Genomic DNA, 20,164 nt, shown 5'->3' with positions numbered 1-20,164 from the left:
TGTTGTTCATGAAGTTTTCTTTATTGGGAGCAAGGAAAAATACACAAACACAAATTTTAGAGAACTTTCCCTTAAAAAAACATTTACATCTAATCTTACATCAAAATGAAACTACATAATATTATTAGATTAGAAATATTCACATGACATTGAAAACCAAGCTACCAGAAACAATGATATCTTGCCTTTTTGTGGTTTTAGTCTAGAACTGCAGAGCACATTTGAACATGGAATATTAAACTTTCCTCTTTGTTCTACGCATATCTTTCTAGTCTTATCGTACCGCATCTTTCCTATCCCAAACACTTAAGTTCTTACTTGCTGTGAACATATTCTCTTGAACACTTCATGACATCCTCTACATGTAATATAGTATCACAACAAGTTCTGTTTGGAAGGTGTGACGACAGCATTATTCAGACAGCAGGGTAGTGGGAAGTTGACACTATTATTCTCAAAGCTGAACTGCCCAATTATTGACTAAAGCCTTTTGTAAGCTAGAAACAAAACACCCATGCATGAATATTTCTTATACATCATTCACGATATGTCGTCACATCATGCCTGGAATACAGGGGAGGAAAAAGTACCGGTATCCAAACAATACTAAATAAAAGTATTTTTACACTGATGAATTTTCACTCAAGTAAAAGTACTTGTGTCAATATCTACTCAAAAGTAAAAGTGAAAAGTAGCTAATTTAAAATTTACTCGAAGTAAAAGTGACTTTGTTTGTGTGTGTGTGTTGGGGGGGGGGGTCGTTTGTGTTTTGGTGATTCAGGGGGGCAACAACACTTTTTTTTTTTTTTGGTAGAAAAAGTTACTTTTTTGCAGAAGTGGGTAGAATAACCAAAAATGTTACTCAAGTAAGAGTAGCATTACTTCAAAATTATATTACTCAAGTAAAAGTAGTCATCCAGCAAATGTACTCAAGTACATGTAAAAAGTATTTGGTGAAAAGAATACTCAAGTAATAAGTAACTTTGTAAGTAACTGCTTACGATGTTTGATTTTTTTAAACAATGATATATTTTCTTTCTCAGCACAAAGTTATCTATATGAACTGTTATTATTATAGTGTAGTATAACCTAATACATAACCACATTAAACCCAAGGAATACAAAAAAAAAATCATTAAATTCCAGCGAGAGAAAAATATCTACAGAAATGAAGCATTATTCGTCCAAAGAGCATGAGTGCGCTCTAGAGGGTGGAAAACAAAATTCCTATTATGAAACTAAAAGGATCATATCTCCGCTTTTCCGTGGTCAATCCGTACCAAATAAAAACTGGGTGAGTAGTGAAAATCTGTGCTTTTGAGTCATGTTCACGGCAATGCTCTATGTCAAATACATCATTTTCCATGATGCTTTAAGACTTTACGCGCTTGAACAGGCCGGCGCGATCATAGAACGGCAAGCTTGAGTCTGATTGGTATAGTGGAGTCCTGTGATTATTGTTGCAACATCTCATTGGTGAAATTGGTAGAGCCACTGTTAGCCTCTGGCAAAAAAAGAGGAAAGAATAAGAGGAAAAATGTAACGACTAGTGTAGCCCAAAGTAGCGGAGTAAGAGTAGTTTCTTCTTCACAAATTTACTCAAATAAAAGTAAAAAATATGACTTAGTAAAACTACTCTTAAAAGTATATTTTTCTCAAAAAGTTACTCAAGTAAATGTAACAAAATAAAAGTAACGCGTTACTACCCACCTATACTTTTTTTTTTTTTACCTCTGTGCAAAATGGGGAAGAAAACCAAACCAACAGACTGATAGCAACTACTTATAATATGAGCACAACAGTGTCAGTACCCATTTTTTCCTGTTAAAAATTCAGAGCTAATGTGATGTAAATGATGCTAGCCATGCTAATTAGCAACGTTATGTCCCTTGGTAGCAGCGATAGCAATTATTTTCTTTAAAGCTAGGTAGACGCACTAAGTCGTATCTGGCTGCAATCACTATTTGAAGTCAGTGTTTTATTAATGTAACATACCTTGACATTTACATTTATGATATCTGTGACGGTAAGCAAGGACATCCAATATTGTGGGAAAGCGGAACGCCTTTCTTGACATAATAGGGTTTCTGTTATTTTTTGCTGTCTGGTATAGCAGATATCAGAGCCAATCAGATAGACGCTTCATACTGGCACGCACGTGCAAAATTACTCCCCCCGCCCCCATTACTTTGAATGAATGTAACAGAAGCATTTTAAAATGTCTCTGAGAAAATTAACTCACTGGCTGTCATTGATGACAATAGACGCTCAATCCATTTGAATTGGGAGGTCTGGCATGGACTGAAAAAATGTACATTCGCTGGCAACCCTCCCAGTTAAAATGGGTTAGACATCTACTAGTGGCAAACTCATTTCAATTCACAGCAGAAGGATGAAAAGAGCCACATGATTGGACGTCTATCATCGTCAGTGGCACTGAAAGCAAAATTTTCTTGAGTAAAATCACTGATTTAATTGGAAAAAAAAAAAAAGTACAAGATACACAAAAAAAAAACTACTTAGTTACAGTAAGAAGAGTAAATGTAATTTGTACTTTCCACCCCTGCTGAAATATGATCATGAAGCTACACATTATCTCTAAACACCATTACCTTTCTCTACAGGCCACTTCCGCTCCCCTCACCATCATCAACCATAACCGAACGCTTGCGCACTATAGAGTTCCCCTTCCTGCTGATTTTCATTTGTGGAGGCAGCTTGGTCTGGCAGGGAGACCGATACAGAGGCAGTCCAGTCTTTGTGGTATCCGGCTCCTCTGGGTCATTCTGGTGGGACCGGAGGGCAGCGATCACATCCTTGTCAGAAGGACTGAGGGTCAGGCAACCACAAGTGCGTCCATTCCTTGGGCTGTCATTCCCGCCAACATCTAGAACCTCCTCAGCTGCATCTTCAACAGTCATGAAGGCGTTACCCCACAGACTTTCACACAGATCTCTGCCATGTTGATACATCTGAGCACAAATGTACACAGAAAGTTTTGAAGGGGACATAACACGGAAGGCTCTTTTAATCGACTACATGCTCATGGGTGGTTTGTTGGACTGAGCTCTTTGCCCATTATAAGGAACTCATTGGCTGCCATTGACGGCACTAGAAGTCAAATCCATGAAGACTGAACATTCATTGGCCCCTCCTAGTCAAAATGGATTGGACGTCTAACGCCGTTACCGGCACTGAAAAATGAACTATTCTATTCTGTTCTGTTCTGTTCTATTCTATTCTATTGTTGTCGTACTCTCCTTTTTGAAGTAACTTATTCTAACAAGTGGAAATGTTTGGGATATAGCAAAATCTATAGAAAGTAGTAATTGTAACATACTGTAAATCTATCATATTGTATACTAGTTCGCCCAAGTCAAAGGTTACTTAGTACCGTAATTTTCGGACCATAAGCTGCTTCTTTTTTCCTTCATTTTGAATCATGGGCTTACTGTATAGTGCAGTGCGGCTTATTTGTTGATTTGTTTGAGTTAATAGGCAACACATCCCTCCTAGCATGCATTGCAGTTCTAGAGATGTAAATAACAATCAAAATCCATGTTCTGTACTAATTATTTATTCAGTTACTGTTCCAGTTGCATTAATTGCTTTTTGTGGTATTTGGTAATACTTTATTTGACAGCGGCGTCATAAGACTGCCATAATTATGATGTGACATTATGTGTTGTTATGTTACTAACTTCATTTGTGTCCAGCTCGGATCTTTTACATGCATTCAAAAGTGAGATAGTTTGCCGGATGACACGAAATGACATCTGTTATAAGCATTCTTTAATGCTCATGACAGTGTCTAGTCATAATTATGATTGTCTAATGACAGTCTTAAGGCGCCACTGTCAAATAAAGTGTTACCAAATACCATAACTAGCAGTCGATGAAACAACTGGAACAGTAACTGAAGAAATAAATAGCACAGAACATGAATTTCAATTGTTATTTACATCTGTTGCACTGCAATGCATGCTATGAGGCGTGTTGGCAGCAGGTAGCAGAAGAAGTTGACTGTGTCCCCTAAGGGAGCAGTGATGGCCAAATGAGGCTTCTTGAAGCAATGAAGCTTTGAAGCCAATTGGTTCAAAGCTTCATGGTGGTTCATTTGGTCCTATGACAGTCGTATGATGTTGCTGTCAAATGAAGTGTTACCAGTTAATATCTTTTGGTGTAAACATCCCATAATACAGTGCGGACAGCTGCGGCTTATAGTCCGGTGCTATGAACAAATGCTGTTTTCGTGTCACATTTGGTGGGTGGCGGCTTATAATCAGGTGCACCTTATAGTTCGAAAATTATGGTATTTGTTTTAGTGTCTGCGAAATTATGCAACTATTGTATTGTAAAATGCTGTAATATGGTAAGGCTTAAAATTGTTATTTTTCCAAAATTTAATTTGACATATTTTGGACATAGCACTTACGTAGCATTTACGTAACATAAACCTTGATATTATTTATTGATGTATTTATATCAGGGCTGTCAAAATTATCGCGTTAACGCGCGGTAATTAATTTTTTTAATTAATCACGTTAAAATATTTGACGCAATTAACGCACATGTCCCGCTCAGACAGTATTCTGCCTTTTGGTAAGTTTTACAGCAAGTTTTTTTGTGCTGTCTAACAGCGAACTCTTGTGGTCGCTTTGCGACATGGTTTATTGCTTTCTTGCCAGTTCAATATGGCTGCACGACGTCTCGGGCTGACGCCTACGTTGTAATGTTGTGCTTATATGATCCTTGGACAAGATTTGTCCGTAAGTATGGTTGTTGTAAAGAATGTACATATTATGTTAGTAAGCGAAATGTTCTATTTTTTGTATGAGACGCTTTTTGTTTTTGTTTAGTGAACCTGTATAGCGTGCTAAGCTAATGTTGTTGCTAATGCAATGCTTGTGTACTTTTTTTTTGTAGTTTCACTACGGTCTAAAGAGGACAATGGTTTGAGGCCATTTTATTAATAAATCAGATGAAAAAGGAAGAAGTCTGATTATTAAGGCGTCGTTCACTAGCTGTCTAGCTTTGGAAAAAGTGGACGCTTCGGAGTGAGGACAGCATAGACAGATTTAAATGACAGTAGAGTGAAATGCCCACTACAGTCCTTATGTACCGTATGTTGAATGTATATATCCATCTTGTGTCTTATCTTTCCATTCCAACAAATTATTTTACAGAATATATATATAATTTACAGAAAAATATGGCATATTTTATAGATGGTTTGAATTGCGATAAATTGCGATTAATTACGATTAATTAATTTCTAAGCTGTAATTAACTCGATTAAAAATTTTAATCATTTGACAGCCCTAATTTATATTTGATCTTTTACAGTGATCACTTCAGTATTAATTGTTGTTTTGAGAAGATTTGTTTTAAATGTACCGCTATTCACTGCAGAACATGTGTCCAATATACACCAAGTTTGTAAAGTTTCAGGGCATGCCATGGAGTTTCTGCTGCATAGCCTGTACACATGCATATACGTACTGCATGTGTGCATATGGAACAGAAATGTTGATTCATGAAAATGATATGCCTCATTTTCATGTTGAATATATTAAAAAACAAAAAAAGAAATCCTATTAAATCTGTGTGAAGTTAGGAACACTGGGTTGACTGTAATAAAATCACAAATTTCTGAGTTTTCCCCCGACACACATGCACATAAAATAATTTAGCTGGTCTCTCTTGAGTGACTTCCTAATAACCAACAATCAAGATGTGCTGCCAAGCCACCATGTAGTGCAGCCCAATTTTCACACAACGTGCCCTTTATGTCTCCAGTGTATTATTTTCATTCCCTTTCCAAAACCCTCATTTGTGCACTCCGTCTATTTTCCTTTTCCCCTACAGCACGATTGCACCTCGACGTCTGCTTCCTTTCATCTGTTGGGGGATTAATACTGGCACACAAGGTGTTCATCGGCTAAAAATCGGTAATATATTCATCATGTTTGAAGGACAAAGAGGATATCAGCTCTTTCACAGTGCAACATGGCAGACACACAAATACACAGGCATTGTGTTCGCCTTTGGGCTCACATCATTTGCTGCCAAAGCTTATTCAGTACATCGAGAAATTTCCTGGGGCTTAACTCTGTCCTTGTCCTTTGCTTTATACTGACCATAGTAGACCTGTTAACCCTGTATAGGGCATTCATTAGCTGCCATTGACGCCGATTCTAGTGGCATCAATGGTACTGATATGTTAGCATTCACTAGCCCGAGATTAAAATTAAAATGAATATTTATGACTGTCACTGGCAGGCAATGAGTTAAATACAATTCATCCATCTTCAACATCACTTATTATTTTCAGGGTCACGGAGTGCTGGAGCCTATCCCAGCTAAACGCAGGTGAAAGGTGGACTACTCCCTAAATGGGTCAGTGTTAAATACTGCACATTGAATTTAAGAAGGAAAAAAAACTTACTTTCGAGCGTTATTAGGGGCCATAAAATGTGCTAATATTTGTTTTTATTCATAACAATTTGATTCATTTTGTCTTTAGTTTGTTATTTTATCTTATTTATATTTCATTTATTTTTTTTAAATAATATAAAATAATATAAAATAGTATTAGAAATAATTCTAATAAATAAAAAAAAACCATCACATTTTGGATCATGTAAGCCACAGTTATTAACTAGGGCTGTCAAACGATTAAAATTTTTAATCGAGTTAATTACAGCTTAAAATTAATTAATTGTAATTAATCGCAATTAATCGCAATTCAAACCATCTATAAAATATGCCATATTTTTCTGTAAATTATTGTTGGAATGGAAAGATAAGACACAAGATGGATATATATATATATATATATTCATTCAACATACGGTACATAAGGACTGTATTTGTTAATTATAACAATAAATCAACAAGATGGCATTAACATTATTAACATTCTGTTAAAGCGATCCATGGATAGAAAGACGTGTAGTTCTTAAAAGATAAATGTTAGTACAAGTTATAGAAATTTTTATATTAAAACCCCTCTTAATGTTTTCGTTTTAATAAAATTTGTAAAAATTTCAATCAAAAAATAAACTAGTAGCCCGCCATTGTTGATGTCAATAATTACTTACACAATGCTCATGGGTGCTGAAGCCTATAAAATCAGTCGCACCCAAGCGCCAGCAGAGGGCAGCAAAACTCCACAAAACACAATTAACAAGTGGGCATTTCACTATACTGTCATTTAAATCTGAGCGGGGCATGTGCGTTAATTGCGTCAAATATTTTAACGTGAATAATTTAAAAAATTAATTACCGCCCGTTAACGCTAACGCTAACGTTAACGCGATAATTTTGACACACCTATTATTACCTAATTGTTATTGTGGTGTATGTCACCCAAAATGTGACAAAATGTGATGTCCTCGAATCTGGATATCAGGTCGTCAAGTTAAAGCAACACTTGGTAACTTTTTAGTTTTGGTCGATTTTAGCGATGCCGGTGGAAAAAAACGGTAGTGTTTTGGCTTAAGGAAAACTGCTTTTCCCTGTGAGGACCAGCGCTGCGTTTCCCATGAGGACCAGTGCACATCCGTACAATGTCGTAAAATCACCATTCAATTAAAAATCAATCTCCCGGTTGCCCGTAGTTGGATTAAACAACATTTCTGTGTCCAGTGACTAAGTGACGGATGAATAGTAATAAGTGGAGATGTCCCGATCATGTCATTTTCAAAGTATCAGAATCGGCAAAAAAATATCGGCCATGCCTTTTTTTATTATATATATATTTTTTTTAATTAAATCGTTTTCTAATTGTATTTAACGTTACAAACATAATATGTTACAGTCATCCACAGTCTTTAGTTTAGACTTTAGGTAGGGTTATCAAATTTATCCCGATAACAGCGGTAATTAATTTTTTTTAAAATGTATCACGTTAAAATATTTAACGCAATTAATGCATGCGCTGCACGACTCACTCACGCATTCTCACGCTCAATCTATAATGGCGCCGTTTTACCTATATAGAGAGATAAAAGGCAGCGTATAATGAGTAGAGTGAATTTTGGTAGCCTTTGGAGCCTTTTTTTAATTGGCTAAAGCCTTACAATCCTTCTCCCTACGATTAGAAATATCATGGGAAGCAATGTGGGGAAGCAAGGTAGCAATTGATCCTTTTCTTAACATCTTACATTATTTCCCAACGCAGAGAAGATATATCAATTGGTAGCACTACGCACAGTCATGGTTCCACTTCCCATCATGCATTTGGGCATGGCTACAGTATCATTTACTGAAAGCTCAACAAATACACTAGATGGCAATATTTAGTCACAATATACAAAGTCACAAGTCTTTCTACCCGTGGATCCCTCTCACAGAAAGAATGTTAATAATGTAAATTTATTGTCATAATAAACAAATACAGTACTTATGTACTGTATGTTGAATGTATATATTTGTCCGAGTTGTATTCATTTTTTTCTTAATGCATTGCCAAAATGTATATGATCGGGAAAAATTATCAGGAATAATTGGAATTGAATCGGGAGCAAAAAAAATCAATCGGATCGGGAAATATCGGGATCAGCAGATACTCAAACTAAAACGATCGGATCGGGAGCAAAAAAACATGATCGGAACAACCCTAGTAATAAGGTCATGAATCAGTTGAGACTAAACAATAGCATATGATAGTTAGCAACCGTGTTGCTAACCCACCCCACCCGAACTCGTTAGTGCTGACAATTTTGGTTGGGTGGGGGACGGGGTGTTTTTTGGGGGCCAATGTTTATTCTGTATATAGACCCTACCCACCGACGTCACAAAATCACGTGCTCGCTGTATTGTTCCGCCCCCTTGTCCGTCATTTTGTGTCTGTATTATCAATAGTCTCAATTGATCGAGCAATTTATAATGCATTTCATGGAAGACCCGGTGCTTTCGGATGCCGTAAACTCACTTGATGCGTTGCATAAAAGGCGTTATGTGGAAAAGCTTCAGTTTATCCATTCGCCAGATCCATATTTGATGCCTAAATCGATGTTTTTCGACCCGGTCTCCGCCGTATTTGCCTGTCATCTGCTAGCTACCCTGATATGTACAACTATCTTGTCCACACAAAATCAGCCTATTCTCACGAAAGTTTGAAAAACTTTAAGAGCTTGGAGGCTTATAAATACTTCGTTGCTGGTTGGGTGAAACAGGTCCTCGTCCACGAAAATTCGGCAGGAATCTATCTTGTGCTTGGAAAGGTGAGTTACGAAATTTTCAATTCAAAATCTTTTGTTCTTGCTAACATCCACTGTCAAGTCTAATGTATTTCATGTCATTTGTCAATGGAGCTAGGGCTTTTAATGTTTATATGGTTTAGCGATAGCACTCTCACTACATACATACGTGTATGTTGTCGGCGGTTAGCCTAGCAATGATCTTAATTGTGGTTGTCAGCCCAAAACCCTCTAAATATATATTAAATGCATCTTACCAGATATACAATGACTACTACATAATCTGTGGTAATCGTTCGGAGCCCAGTTTTCTCATCGAATTGCAGCAGCCCATCTCGCTCTCTCCTCTCCGGGTCTCTCGGAATCCGGTAGAACTTCAAGTCTCTCCGTCTATCTTCTCTGTTATTGCAACCGACCGCCACACACGCCTTCACCATTTTGATTATTAATGTTAACGAGCAGAAAAACACGCCGTAAATAGGAGGAATGTACGTAGCCGTAACAGGTAAACACGATGTGATGACGGACAATTGGGCGGCACCAGTCAGGAGAGCGGAGTTGTGACGTCACGTGGGTAGGGTCTATTCTGGTAGCCTGCCTCCTTTCTCCTCAGGTAAAACTTTTTGTCTCTATTGTTGCTCTGCCACCTTTGCAGAATTCGCACGAAAGCGTTCGCATCGACTTCCGTCTTTATAATGAATGGGGTAAGGGGGGCCTATGCCCTAAAGCAGTCGGCATATTTGTAGGTTTTTTTGTCTGTTTTTTTTTTCCTGCCACCCTCCTCCTCCTGCCACAAGTTAATTATGCCGGTGAAAGCGATATAGACCCCCTTAAAATATAAAAGAGGTGTCATTCAACTGGTTGTCAGTTGACATATTATCAGAAATATTATGAAAATATTTGATAAAGGTTGAAAAGTTGCCTAGTGTTCCTTTAACTTTTATCTTAATGATAATAAATTACACATAAATTATCATAAAAATGATAAATTGAAAAAAAATCACTTGCCCTATAAAAGGATAGTCTGGCAGCTTTTGCCTTGACCATGTTTCAAAGTCATACATACACATTGGTCTTGAAACACACATGTGCACACACTGTTATACCTGCTGATACTGAACACAACTTCCAGTGCAGTTCTGTCCTCTGGGGTCTGCAGCCCAATTACGAGCACATGTCAGGTCTGTCCTGCAGGCATCAAACCTACAAAAAAACAAAAAAAACGCAAGCCACAAGTCAGTCTAATGGTTATCACATCTCTTGGATACTGTATTTACGTTGGCTGTTAGGGTTTAATGAGATGACACAAAACGGATTCTTATTCTTCACAGTGTACTTTCCAGAAAATGGTAGGTACAGGAGGAGGTTTGCATTTATTATGTTTCTCAACTAATATTTCATCTCTGATTTAGGATGTTACAGTATACAGTGTGTTTGTTGGTACACTGGCTTGGCACTCTCACCAGTCCCGGCAGAAGCTGTGGCAGAGAGGCACAGCCTGGATGTAGGAGTGGTGATATGGGTGAGGCCAGCGGGCAGCATCTGGGGAGCAGCGGTAGAAACATGACACGCGCTTCAGGAAGCCTTCACACCTAAATAGGAAGAGGGGACAGTCATTCCTAAGATACATAGCAGTTTTCTTTCCGTATTATAAAGTAAATTAGCAAAACAAAACAAAATTATGGGTGAAAATTTTAATAATTAGCTTCGTTGGAGTGAATGATTATAGGTATTGGAATTTGATCAGCTCTTTGGGTGCCATTGAAAGTGCTAGACCTCCAATTCATTTCGACTGGGAGGGGCAAATGAACATCGCCCCTTCTAGTCAAAATGGCTTGGACATCGAGCACAGTAAATGGCACTGAAACATGAGCATTCACACCCAATCCTTTCAGTTTAAATTAATTGAACATCTATTGTTTTTAATGGTGGGCAATGAGTTTGGTGAAAATGATAAATATAAAATATTTCTAATAAAAATCAACTTTAGAGTGTTATTAGGAGGCATGACCAGAGTATATTTCTGTATATATTCTGCTGCTACTTCACTTCAATTATTTGCACTGCCTGAAAATAGGACTATCTTATACACATTTTATATTTATATTTATTTAGATTTTATACTTTTATACTTGCAGGTCACCTTTGAGATTTAACTTATCTAATCCTGCACTGCAAAGGGAGATGCGCCACAATTTCATTGTACAACTGTATAATGACAATAAAGGGCTATTCTATTCTATTCTATTCTATTCTATTGTAATTCATTATCATTTTAATATTAATATTTTATTAATTTACAATTTATGTATCAATAAGAAATTATGTAACCAAAAAATAAAAAGATTAATATGGAAAAATATGTAACTGAAGAAATCATTATTTCTCTTCCAGGCCTATTTGGAGGTTACATAAATTCAAAGCAGTGAGAATCAAAGGCAAAGTCGTCACTCATCATTGTTAAAGTCACCTTGTTTCACACTTGTTTGACAATTCAGAATTTGAAAATGTTACTATTAAAATGACATTGATTAGGAAAGAAAAGTAAAATAGTATTTTACTGGATTCATATTTTAGGCTTACGCAGGACTTAATGGCCCACACTTGTCCCAGGGTTCATTCCGATTGCTGGCAGAGGGAGAATGGAAGATGTCCTGGATGTCCTCTTGTGTGCAGCAACTATCTGTCAAGTAGAAGACACACAGCCATCTGTCAGTCAAGGTGCCATTGGATCCCGCTTGCAGTGTTTCTAATGAGCCAAACATGCAGTCACTCACTGTCTGCATAGAGCGTGCACTCCCTCAGGTAAGGCTCGGGGCTGGGCATTGTCTTGTGCTTGCCATCTTGAAGACACACCCCCTCTGAGCCTATTCCAGCAATCAGCGCAGTTGTCCAATATGCGCAGATCAAGAAAAGAGTGCGCAACAGGACGACCATGTCTGTAACCACATAAAGTGGTTAATAAAAATAAATAATAAATGCTTAAATAATTAAAAAAAAAAAATTAAAAGCAATATTTTCAATATTTGCATTAAAATGTATTTAAAAATCCGTCTATTCATCCATCCTATCCTATCTATTCATTGTTATATATATTGTCCAAATCTTTTTTGAGGCCCCTAACTCATTGACTGCCATTAGGAGTAGGAGTTAGCCAGTCCAAAAGCATCAGTGCCGCAAACAGCACTAGAATCATAAGCGGATTTTAAGCCCTGGTGGCCTAAAAGTGTCATTGCATATATTTGACTTTCCTATATCTTTTTTATGATGGGTCAAAATTGTTTTTTGAGCACCTTAGACGGTCATTTGCTTTGCATGTAAAAATTATATATATATATATATATATATATATATATATATATATATATATATATATAAATTATTTTTTTAAATTAAAAAAAAAAAAAAAATTCTTTGATTGAATGTTGTTGTTGTTGTTGTTGTTGTTTTTTTTGATTGAAGCAATTTTTTGGGAGATTGAATGATTTAGACACAGATGTCCTAATCATAATACGGCCGAAACACAAAAAGGATTGCTCCAATCAAAGAAAACCTTTTAATGAAAAATTAAATGTTCAAATGCAAATTTTTCCATCGCAAATATTTTTTTACATTCAGAAACTTTTTCTATGATTGAAATTCTTCTTATTTTGATTGAAGTGATTTTTCTTTTTACAAATCTATATTTTTTTGAAGAAACTTATTTTTTGATTGATCAGTAAAGACAAAAATGTCCTAGCAAAAATGTGGCCCAAACACAAATTAACATTATTTCAATCAAAAGAAGTTGCTTCAATCAAAAAAAAAAAGACTTCAATCAAAAAATAAATAAAAAAATAAAAAATAGAAAAAAAATAACTTTCACATGCATTTTTTTTTTTGAGTTTCAAATTTATTTTTGCATTCAAACACTTTTTTTTTTTTTTTTTAATCGAAGCGACTTTTTTTTGGTTGAAAATATATATTTTGATTGAAGCAACTTTTTTTTTGATTGAAAAAAAGACACAAATTTACCTCCATATGACTCTGCCCAGGGGATACAATTTGGACAAGGGTAACTACATTTGCTTGACACCGGCCGGCGTACCATATTCAATGGATGACGATCTTGGTGAAAAGTGTAGCTGTCCTAAGCAGCCTGATTTAGAATTCCCCTCAAGAATGATGGGAAACAAAAAAACGCTCATTGTCAACTATTATTATAAATATTCTTGTAAGTTACTTTTATTGCTGACACTGCGTTTCGGGGTCATCAACATGTTGTGCCCCCCTGCCCCAAAAATCAAACTCCGCCTATGTCAAACAGAATAATTTTTAACGCCAGCCATCCCAGTTAAAAAGGCCCTCAACTCATTTTCCTAGATTTTGAATTGTTTAATTCTTAAAATAGGTCAAAATGAGATGGCCTGGTTGAAGTGTGTTTTCTGTGCAGTTTTGTATTTAATCCGTCTGTAGGTTTTGAAATTGGTCCTGGTGTGACGTCACACTGTGCTTTATTATGCAAATACCTCTCCCTATTCATTCTTCCTTCACAGACACTCATGGAGTAGGAGTGGGAACCTCGTGGTACCTCACGATACAATACGATTTGCGATACAAAGCTTACTATAACAATGATCTCGCGATATGGCGATACAACGATTATCGATACATTGGTCAGGGAATCAACCTAACATATTTTACAAAACGCCTGATAAACACAAAAACAAGCTTCTGTTGTGAATTAGAATGAGTTTACCACTAGTAGACATCCAATCCATTTGAACTGGGAGGGTGGCAGCGAATGAACATTCGTTCATTCGCTGCCATCCCTCCCACTTCAAACGGATTGAACGTCTATGGCCGTCAGTGGCAGCCAATGCTAGGCAACGAGGTAATTTTGGGGCATTTCAGATCATTACTTTATTGATTTTCAGTCACTTCCTTTTGATATCGGGGCATTTTATAAGTCACTTCCTGTTGATTTTGGATTACGGAACAGGAAGTGGCCCAGGAATCTCCCAAATGAATAGGCAGCGACTCAAACTCAACAGGAAGCGACCAGTGTTGTTAACCTTACTTTAAAAAAGTAATTAATTACAGTTACAAATTACTTCTCCCAAAAAGTAATTGCGTTAGTAACTCAGTTACCTAAATGTAAGAGTTATTAGTTAATTGACAAAGTAACTGGTGATAATTTTCATGTTACAGGTCACACAATCTGAAGTTTAAAGGGTTTTTGGAACAATTGGCCCTACCCCAATTCTTTACCCTAAATTTTACTAGACACAGGGGTATTGCGGATATTGCGATAACTAGATAATAACCTTTGCTGTGTGTGGAAGTCATTTAATGTTGTGAATCAACCGTTAAAGATATTAAGATTGCTCCCGTTATTGCATTAGTTGCCTTCCGTCTATTTTTGACATGTGTAAGTTTTAAAACTGTTTCATCATTTACATAAAGATAGATTTAATTTAAATCTTGCCGATTTAGGAGCATTTTAGATAAAAAGTGACTTACGTTCGGTAGGAAGGTTCTCTACAACAGAGCCTTCATGAGAAGTCTACTGCTTTAAGATGGCGGCTGTTTACTAACGCATCTAGTTCTTTATTATATTTGTTGGTAATGCCTCAGTGTCTGTCATTTGCATCTAGTTCTGTATATCGTATTGGCCCGAATATAAGACGGCCCTGATTGTAGGACGACCCCTCTTTTTCAAGACTCAAGTTTGAAAAAAGACTTTTTGAACACCAAATTAATTTTTATGCAGAAAATAATTACAGTACATCCGAAAACAATGATTACAAAAATATATTTGCGAGAAAAAGCATGTTATTTTGCCTCATTCAAATCTTAATATCTGAACATTTAGATATGTAAACTAAAGTGCAATCACATTCGTAAATGAACGGCTTCTGTTTTTTTAAATGTAAATAAACCAATCTATTGTGAAAAAGCAACAAAATTGCAATAACTGCATTAACCATCAAAGTGATGTCTAACTAACTGTAGTCTTGAAACAAATCTGAATAAGGAAAAACATTGCAATAAAATAATGTAAACTGGTTAAACTAAATAGAGTCGCTGAGATCTGTCATGACAGAACATCGCTTCAATAATATCTGGCGCCATCTAGCGTTTTAAATGGGGAGAGTAGCTGAGATCTGTCATGACAGAACATCGCTTCAATGATATCTGGCGCCATCTAGCGTCATGAATGCGGAGAGTAGCTGAGATCTGTCATGACAGAACATTGCCTCAATGATATCTGGCGTCATCTAGCGTCGTGAATGGGTATAATGTCTAGACCGCGAATAGAAGACGACCCCCTCTTTTTCAGTGTTATATCAATGCAAAAAAACACCGTCTTACAGTATATTCGGGCCAATACGGTATATGTGATATCTACCGAGGCATCATGTGGGCATAGTTTGTAGGCTATCGGCTACAGTCAGGTATTATTGGTGCCACCTAGCATCGCGTTTGCAACTGCGTCACACTCCCTTGCGCCTCCTCCCCACTCCTGCTCTGCTCTCTCGTCTCCGTGAGTCCGTCTTTTTCCAGTTTTCTCGCGTCAGTCAACAAACATCGTAACGCATAGTAACGCACGCCTTTCCCGCCTCAGTCACGTAACAGCGTTGCCAAGATGAGAAAAGTAATTAATTAGATTACTCACTACTGATGAAAATGACACCGTTAGTAACGCCGTTATATTCTTAACGCCGTTATTAACAACACTGGAAGCGACCTGTAAATGCACTAAAATTGACATAAATTGACTTGAATATGGCCTGAAAATCAGAAAGAGTGACTGTGAATGTTCTAGTTTCGAATGAATGAACGTTCGTGGGACCCTCCCAGTCTAAATGGATTGGGCGTCGAGCGCCATCAATGGCAGTCATAGAGTTAAATGGGACACTATTATAGTTGAAGATTTTGATAGCAACTTGTTGATTCCTGTTTTTTTTTTTTTAAACATGACACCTTTTTAAAACGACATGTCGAATCTTGGCAGGTGCATATTGATTACATTTGGGGATACAACGTATCACGATTTATCACCATTTCGATATTTTGTTACACCCCTAATATCGAGAAAGCTGAGCACTGAGAAAAGCCGTCTGGAGGTTGCCATTTCCTGGTTCTAAAATGTGTCGCAGTAAGCATACAGTATATAAATAAAGATTTGAATTTGAATCTAAACATGTGCCTTTGCTGTGGTTTAGTACAATTGTTTGGTTGCACGACCAGTTCCTGTCTGTCATTTTTTTCCCCATTAATTTTTACCCCCACACTGCTGTTAGCCGTCGAGCAGACTGAGATGCACTTTAACCCGGTTTGTGTGCTGGCAAATGTCAGCATCCTTGTCTGGTCCGTGATCGCCTTTAATCCCACCAATCTACTGTGAGTCAAGTCCCGACACAAGCATGATGACGATGACCTCCACGCACCGTGTGAGTGTGTTTGGCATCAAGTGAGTGAAAGTTCTATTTAAGTAGAAATAAATAAGGCACGCATGTGCACATGAACCCATTAAAGTCTAAAGTGAGTAAATATTTTATTTTTGTATAATTGTGAAATAGTGAAGCTTGGTGCCATTTTAAAAGGGAACTCGGACTTCTTGTAGGCTCTAATAAGCCACAACTGTTCTCTTTTACTAAAATATGTTATCAGAAACACATAAAATATTGCCCTTCATTTAGAAATCTTTAATATTTATAGTACGTTTTGACCTACGAAGGGCGTCATGTTTTATGAACCCTCGGGGTGATGACGTAGATTGTCAATGTCACTCGACGACAGTTACTGCAATTCCTTCTTTGCGGCGAGACGTCCAACACATGCGCTCATCGGTGCGGTGAATACTTACTGTTTGTGTTTTTATTGATTCTTTTATTACTTTTTTATTGCCTTAGAAAACGTTTTGCATGTGTTTCCCTCGCATACTTTTAAGCATAGTGTTTTCTTGTGGTAGCTTTAAAGCAGATTGTTGATCTGTTGACCACATTAGTCACGTAGCATATTTAAACCAACCTTACTTGATATTACTACGTTTAAGTATTTTATTAAGGCATCTTTAGTATGTTCTGTCTGTATGCATCTAAACAAAACAAGCTGAAATCGAACGGTAATACTTTTGGTGTCAAATTCACCTCTTGTGGGATGTTTCGCCGGTGTAGCACATTTTCGCAGAACACCGTTTTTTTTCCCACTCTCATCACGTCTCATCCCGTTTTTCCTGTTCATTTTGCTTTTGCTGCTCGTTATGTGAAATAGCGACAGTACTGTAATGTTCATTAATGTTCCTATTGGAATCAAATTGAAAGGGTTGAACAGATGACATGTTTATTTCACTAGAGTCATACTCTCGAAGCCCGGCAGCGTAACCATGTGACGTCACCGCCCTCTGACATCAACAACAATGGCGACCTACTAGTTAAGCTAATTTTACAAATTGTATAAAAACGAAAACATCAAGAGGGGTTTCAATATCAAATTATTTTAACTTATAACAACATTTATCGTTTGAGAACTACAAGTCTTTTGCCCGTGGATCCCTTTAAGAAGATTGTAGTCCACGTCTCTGTGATGTGTCAGTCACCACACATATTGCCAATGACCATGTGCTCAATCAGAGCAAAGAGTATGCAAATTAGCTATAGTCTAAATATAGAATATGAATGTGAAACAGAATTTATCAGATGGCTTAAGAAAAAGACAAACTAGAAAATGGCTTACTGTATATGTGTGTGCCCAAAATTACAGAAATGTTGGTATGATGTTTTTCTAAACTCTGTCCACAATACTAAATAAAAATAAGAACATCAATCCTACCCTTACTCTGTTTGGTTTTGCTGGTAAGGATAATGGTCACTTGACATCTACAGAACACCGTATGGTCAATTTTGTCTTGCTCTTGGCTGATCGCACAATTTTGCTAAAATGGAAGTGTACTGCCCTGCCCTCGCTTGCATATAATGTCATGTCTAGAACTAGAAACTACTAGAAATGTTGTATTTCTCTATGACTGGGTCAAGGAGGAGGTTCTATGTGATGTGGGATCTTTTTTTAAAACATTTTTTTAAAACTTTTTTCCACAATACTCAAACCAAACTATGAAATTAGATGCAAATATATATATATATTATTCTTAAATATAACAGCTTTTGGGTGATGCACTTCTAACTCTTCATTGTCATATGGTTTGTCTAAATGTTATGGTTATTCAGGACAGGTGAGGTTGTGCATGGGCTGGGTTGTTTTGTGTTTCCTTTATGTCTTTGTTTTATATTTATTCAGTCTTTTTTTTTTTAATTTTGTCATTTTTTTTGTGTTGCTGTTAATGGCAGTGAATGCGGTAATAGCAATTTATTAAATTATATTCATCATTAATAATTCTATTTAAAAACTATTTTAAAAAATTTTAAATAAGAAAAATGAAAAGGGGAAAATTGTATTCTCTATTTATTTGCTGCCTGTCTTCCATTTCAAATGGAATGGACGTCTAGCACCGCCTCTGCATGTGGTGACCTAGTAGATGGGTGAGCTTAATTAGGTGGGACTGAGACACAGTGCTCAGATGGGTGACATGCGTAGTTAAGTAATCTGACATGCTGCTGCACCAATGTGTGAGCTGCAGAACACGAATGAACTAGCATGACTTCAGGATACGTCTGACCCACAGTTAAAGAATAGTAAATACACATGACGGAACTACTTAAAGTTAATTTGGTTTTGAGAGGAAGGATTTCAAACAAGGTGGTTGTCATTAGAACAGGGGTGTTAAACACATGTCCATCACTGGCCACACTGTAGTTATGTTTTTCTTCGCAAGCCCATTATGTTGGTCAAACCATACAAATGTTTAACTTATTTGACTGCGATTGACAGCAAAGATGTCCAATCCATTTTGACTAGGAGGAGGATTGGATGTCTACCCTTGTCAAAGGCAAAAAAAACCTGGGGCTGCACCAATTGACTAATCAATTAGCAAATAAACCGTCATTTATTTTGACAGTCAATAAAGTATATAGAGACATTGTTGACTTCAAAATTGTTAAAAATCTATTTTTTGAGCCGCTTAACAATTTTTGTATTGATGAAGAAAGGTGGGAAACAGTAATGATCTATTTTTTATTTATTATTATAATTCATTATTTTAATTTTAAAAAGGAATATGTAAAAATTCTCATATGATGTGTGTGTTTTTCATAGAAATAAGTTGGGAAATTGGTAAGACTTCTCCATTTTTGGATTTAATTAAGAAGAAAGTCAATATTCTCTTTATTTTAAATGACTTTATTTCGTGAAAAAAGGGGGAAACAGTTAATATTCTTCAATTTCCGGACTACAGAACATTTACATAAATTTAATTTCAGTGAAAAACATGAAAGCGATGCACACGATTTACTCTCGCGGGCCATATAAAGTGATGCGGCGGGCTGGATCTGGCTCCCTGGGCTGCCAGCTTGACACCAATGCAGTAAAAGTATAGGGTACCGAATAATGCTATGAATCAACTGAAATTATATTTGAATATAATGCTAAAAAAACTAATCACTCTAAATCACCAACCTTCCTTGACAAAAGATGAACTTAGTAAACAAACATACCATGTCATTTTTAAACTAGCATAGATTTTTTTTTAAATATTATACCTCCCCCCTTTTAAGGTACCAAATGAGGCGAACATTTTTTCACGTGACAGCAACAAGTTTTCCTGAATAATTTTAATTTCTAATATTAGATTTGTTTACCTGTTGTTTGGCAGAAAGTGTGTTCCACTGGATTAGTTCCCAAGGTTTTATTTCCTCCGCAAATAAACGGTTTGTTGAGAAAGATGCTCCTGTCTCTTGCTCTCGTGCTGGCAGAGGCTGCTGCTCCGTTAAGTCTGGTTTATATGAAGGACATTTCACTCCCATCCATTCGGCAACCTGCTCCCTCCCACCGTCCTGTTCTATTCTCTCTTGCTCTCT

General features: G+C 36.7%; 1 protein-coding gene across 1 annotated transcript; it reads right to left on the bottom strand.

Annotated features, from left to right (window-relative positions):
* On the bottom strand, positions 1-20,164 carry rtbdn (retbindin). The gene is made up of 6 exons (XM_057817729.1): positions 19,946-20,164; positions 11,984-12,145; positions 11,790-11,889; positions 10,670-10,798; positions 10,313-10,409; positions 1-2,972 (listed from the first exon to the last, which is right to left on the bottom strand). The coding sequence occupies exons 2-6, from the start codon at positions 12,141-12,143 to the stop codon at positions 2,619-2,621; spliced, it is 840 nt and encodes a 279-aa protein (XP_057673712.1). The 5' UTR covers positions 12,144-12,145; positions 19,946-20,164; the 3' UTR covers positions 1-2,618.

The sequence above is a fragment of the Corythoichthys intestinalis genome, chromosome 16 (assembly GCF_030265065.1).
Source record: "Corythoichthys intestinalis isolate RoL2023-P3 chromosome 16, ASM3026506v1, whole genome shotgun sequence".
NCBI lineage: Eukaryota > Metazoa > Chordata > Actinopteri > Syngnathiformes > Syngnathidae > Corythoichthys > Corythoichthys intestinalis.
This window is presented reverse-complemented; position numbering and strand designations above follow the sequence as displayed.

Excerpts from the sequence above, each read along its gene's own strand:
- rtbdn (XM_057817729.1), bottom strand. The coding sequence starts at position 12,143 with ATGGTCGTCCTGTTGCGCACTCTTTTCTTGATCTGCGCATATTGGACA. Across the intron at positions 11,890-11,983 it reads GTGCACGCTCTATGCAGACA|ATAGTTGCTGCACACAAGAG; the intron begins GTGAGTGACTGC and ends TCTACTTGACAG. Across the intron at positions 2,973-10,312 it reads GTTGTGTTCAGTATCAGCAG|ATGTATCAACATGGCAGAGA; the intron begins GTATAACAGTGT and ends ATTTGTGCTCAG.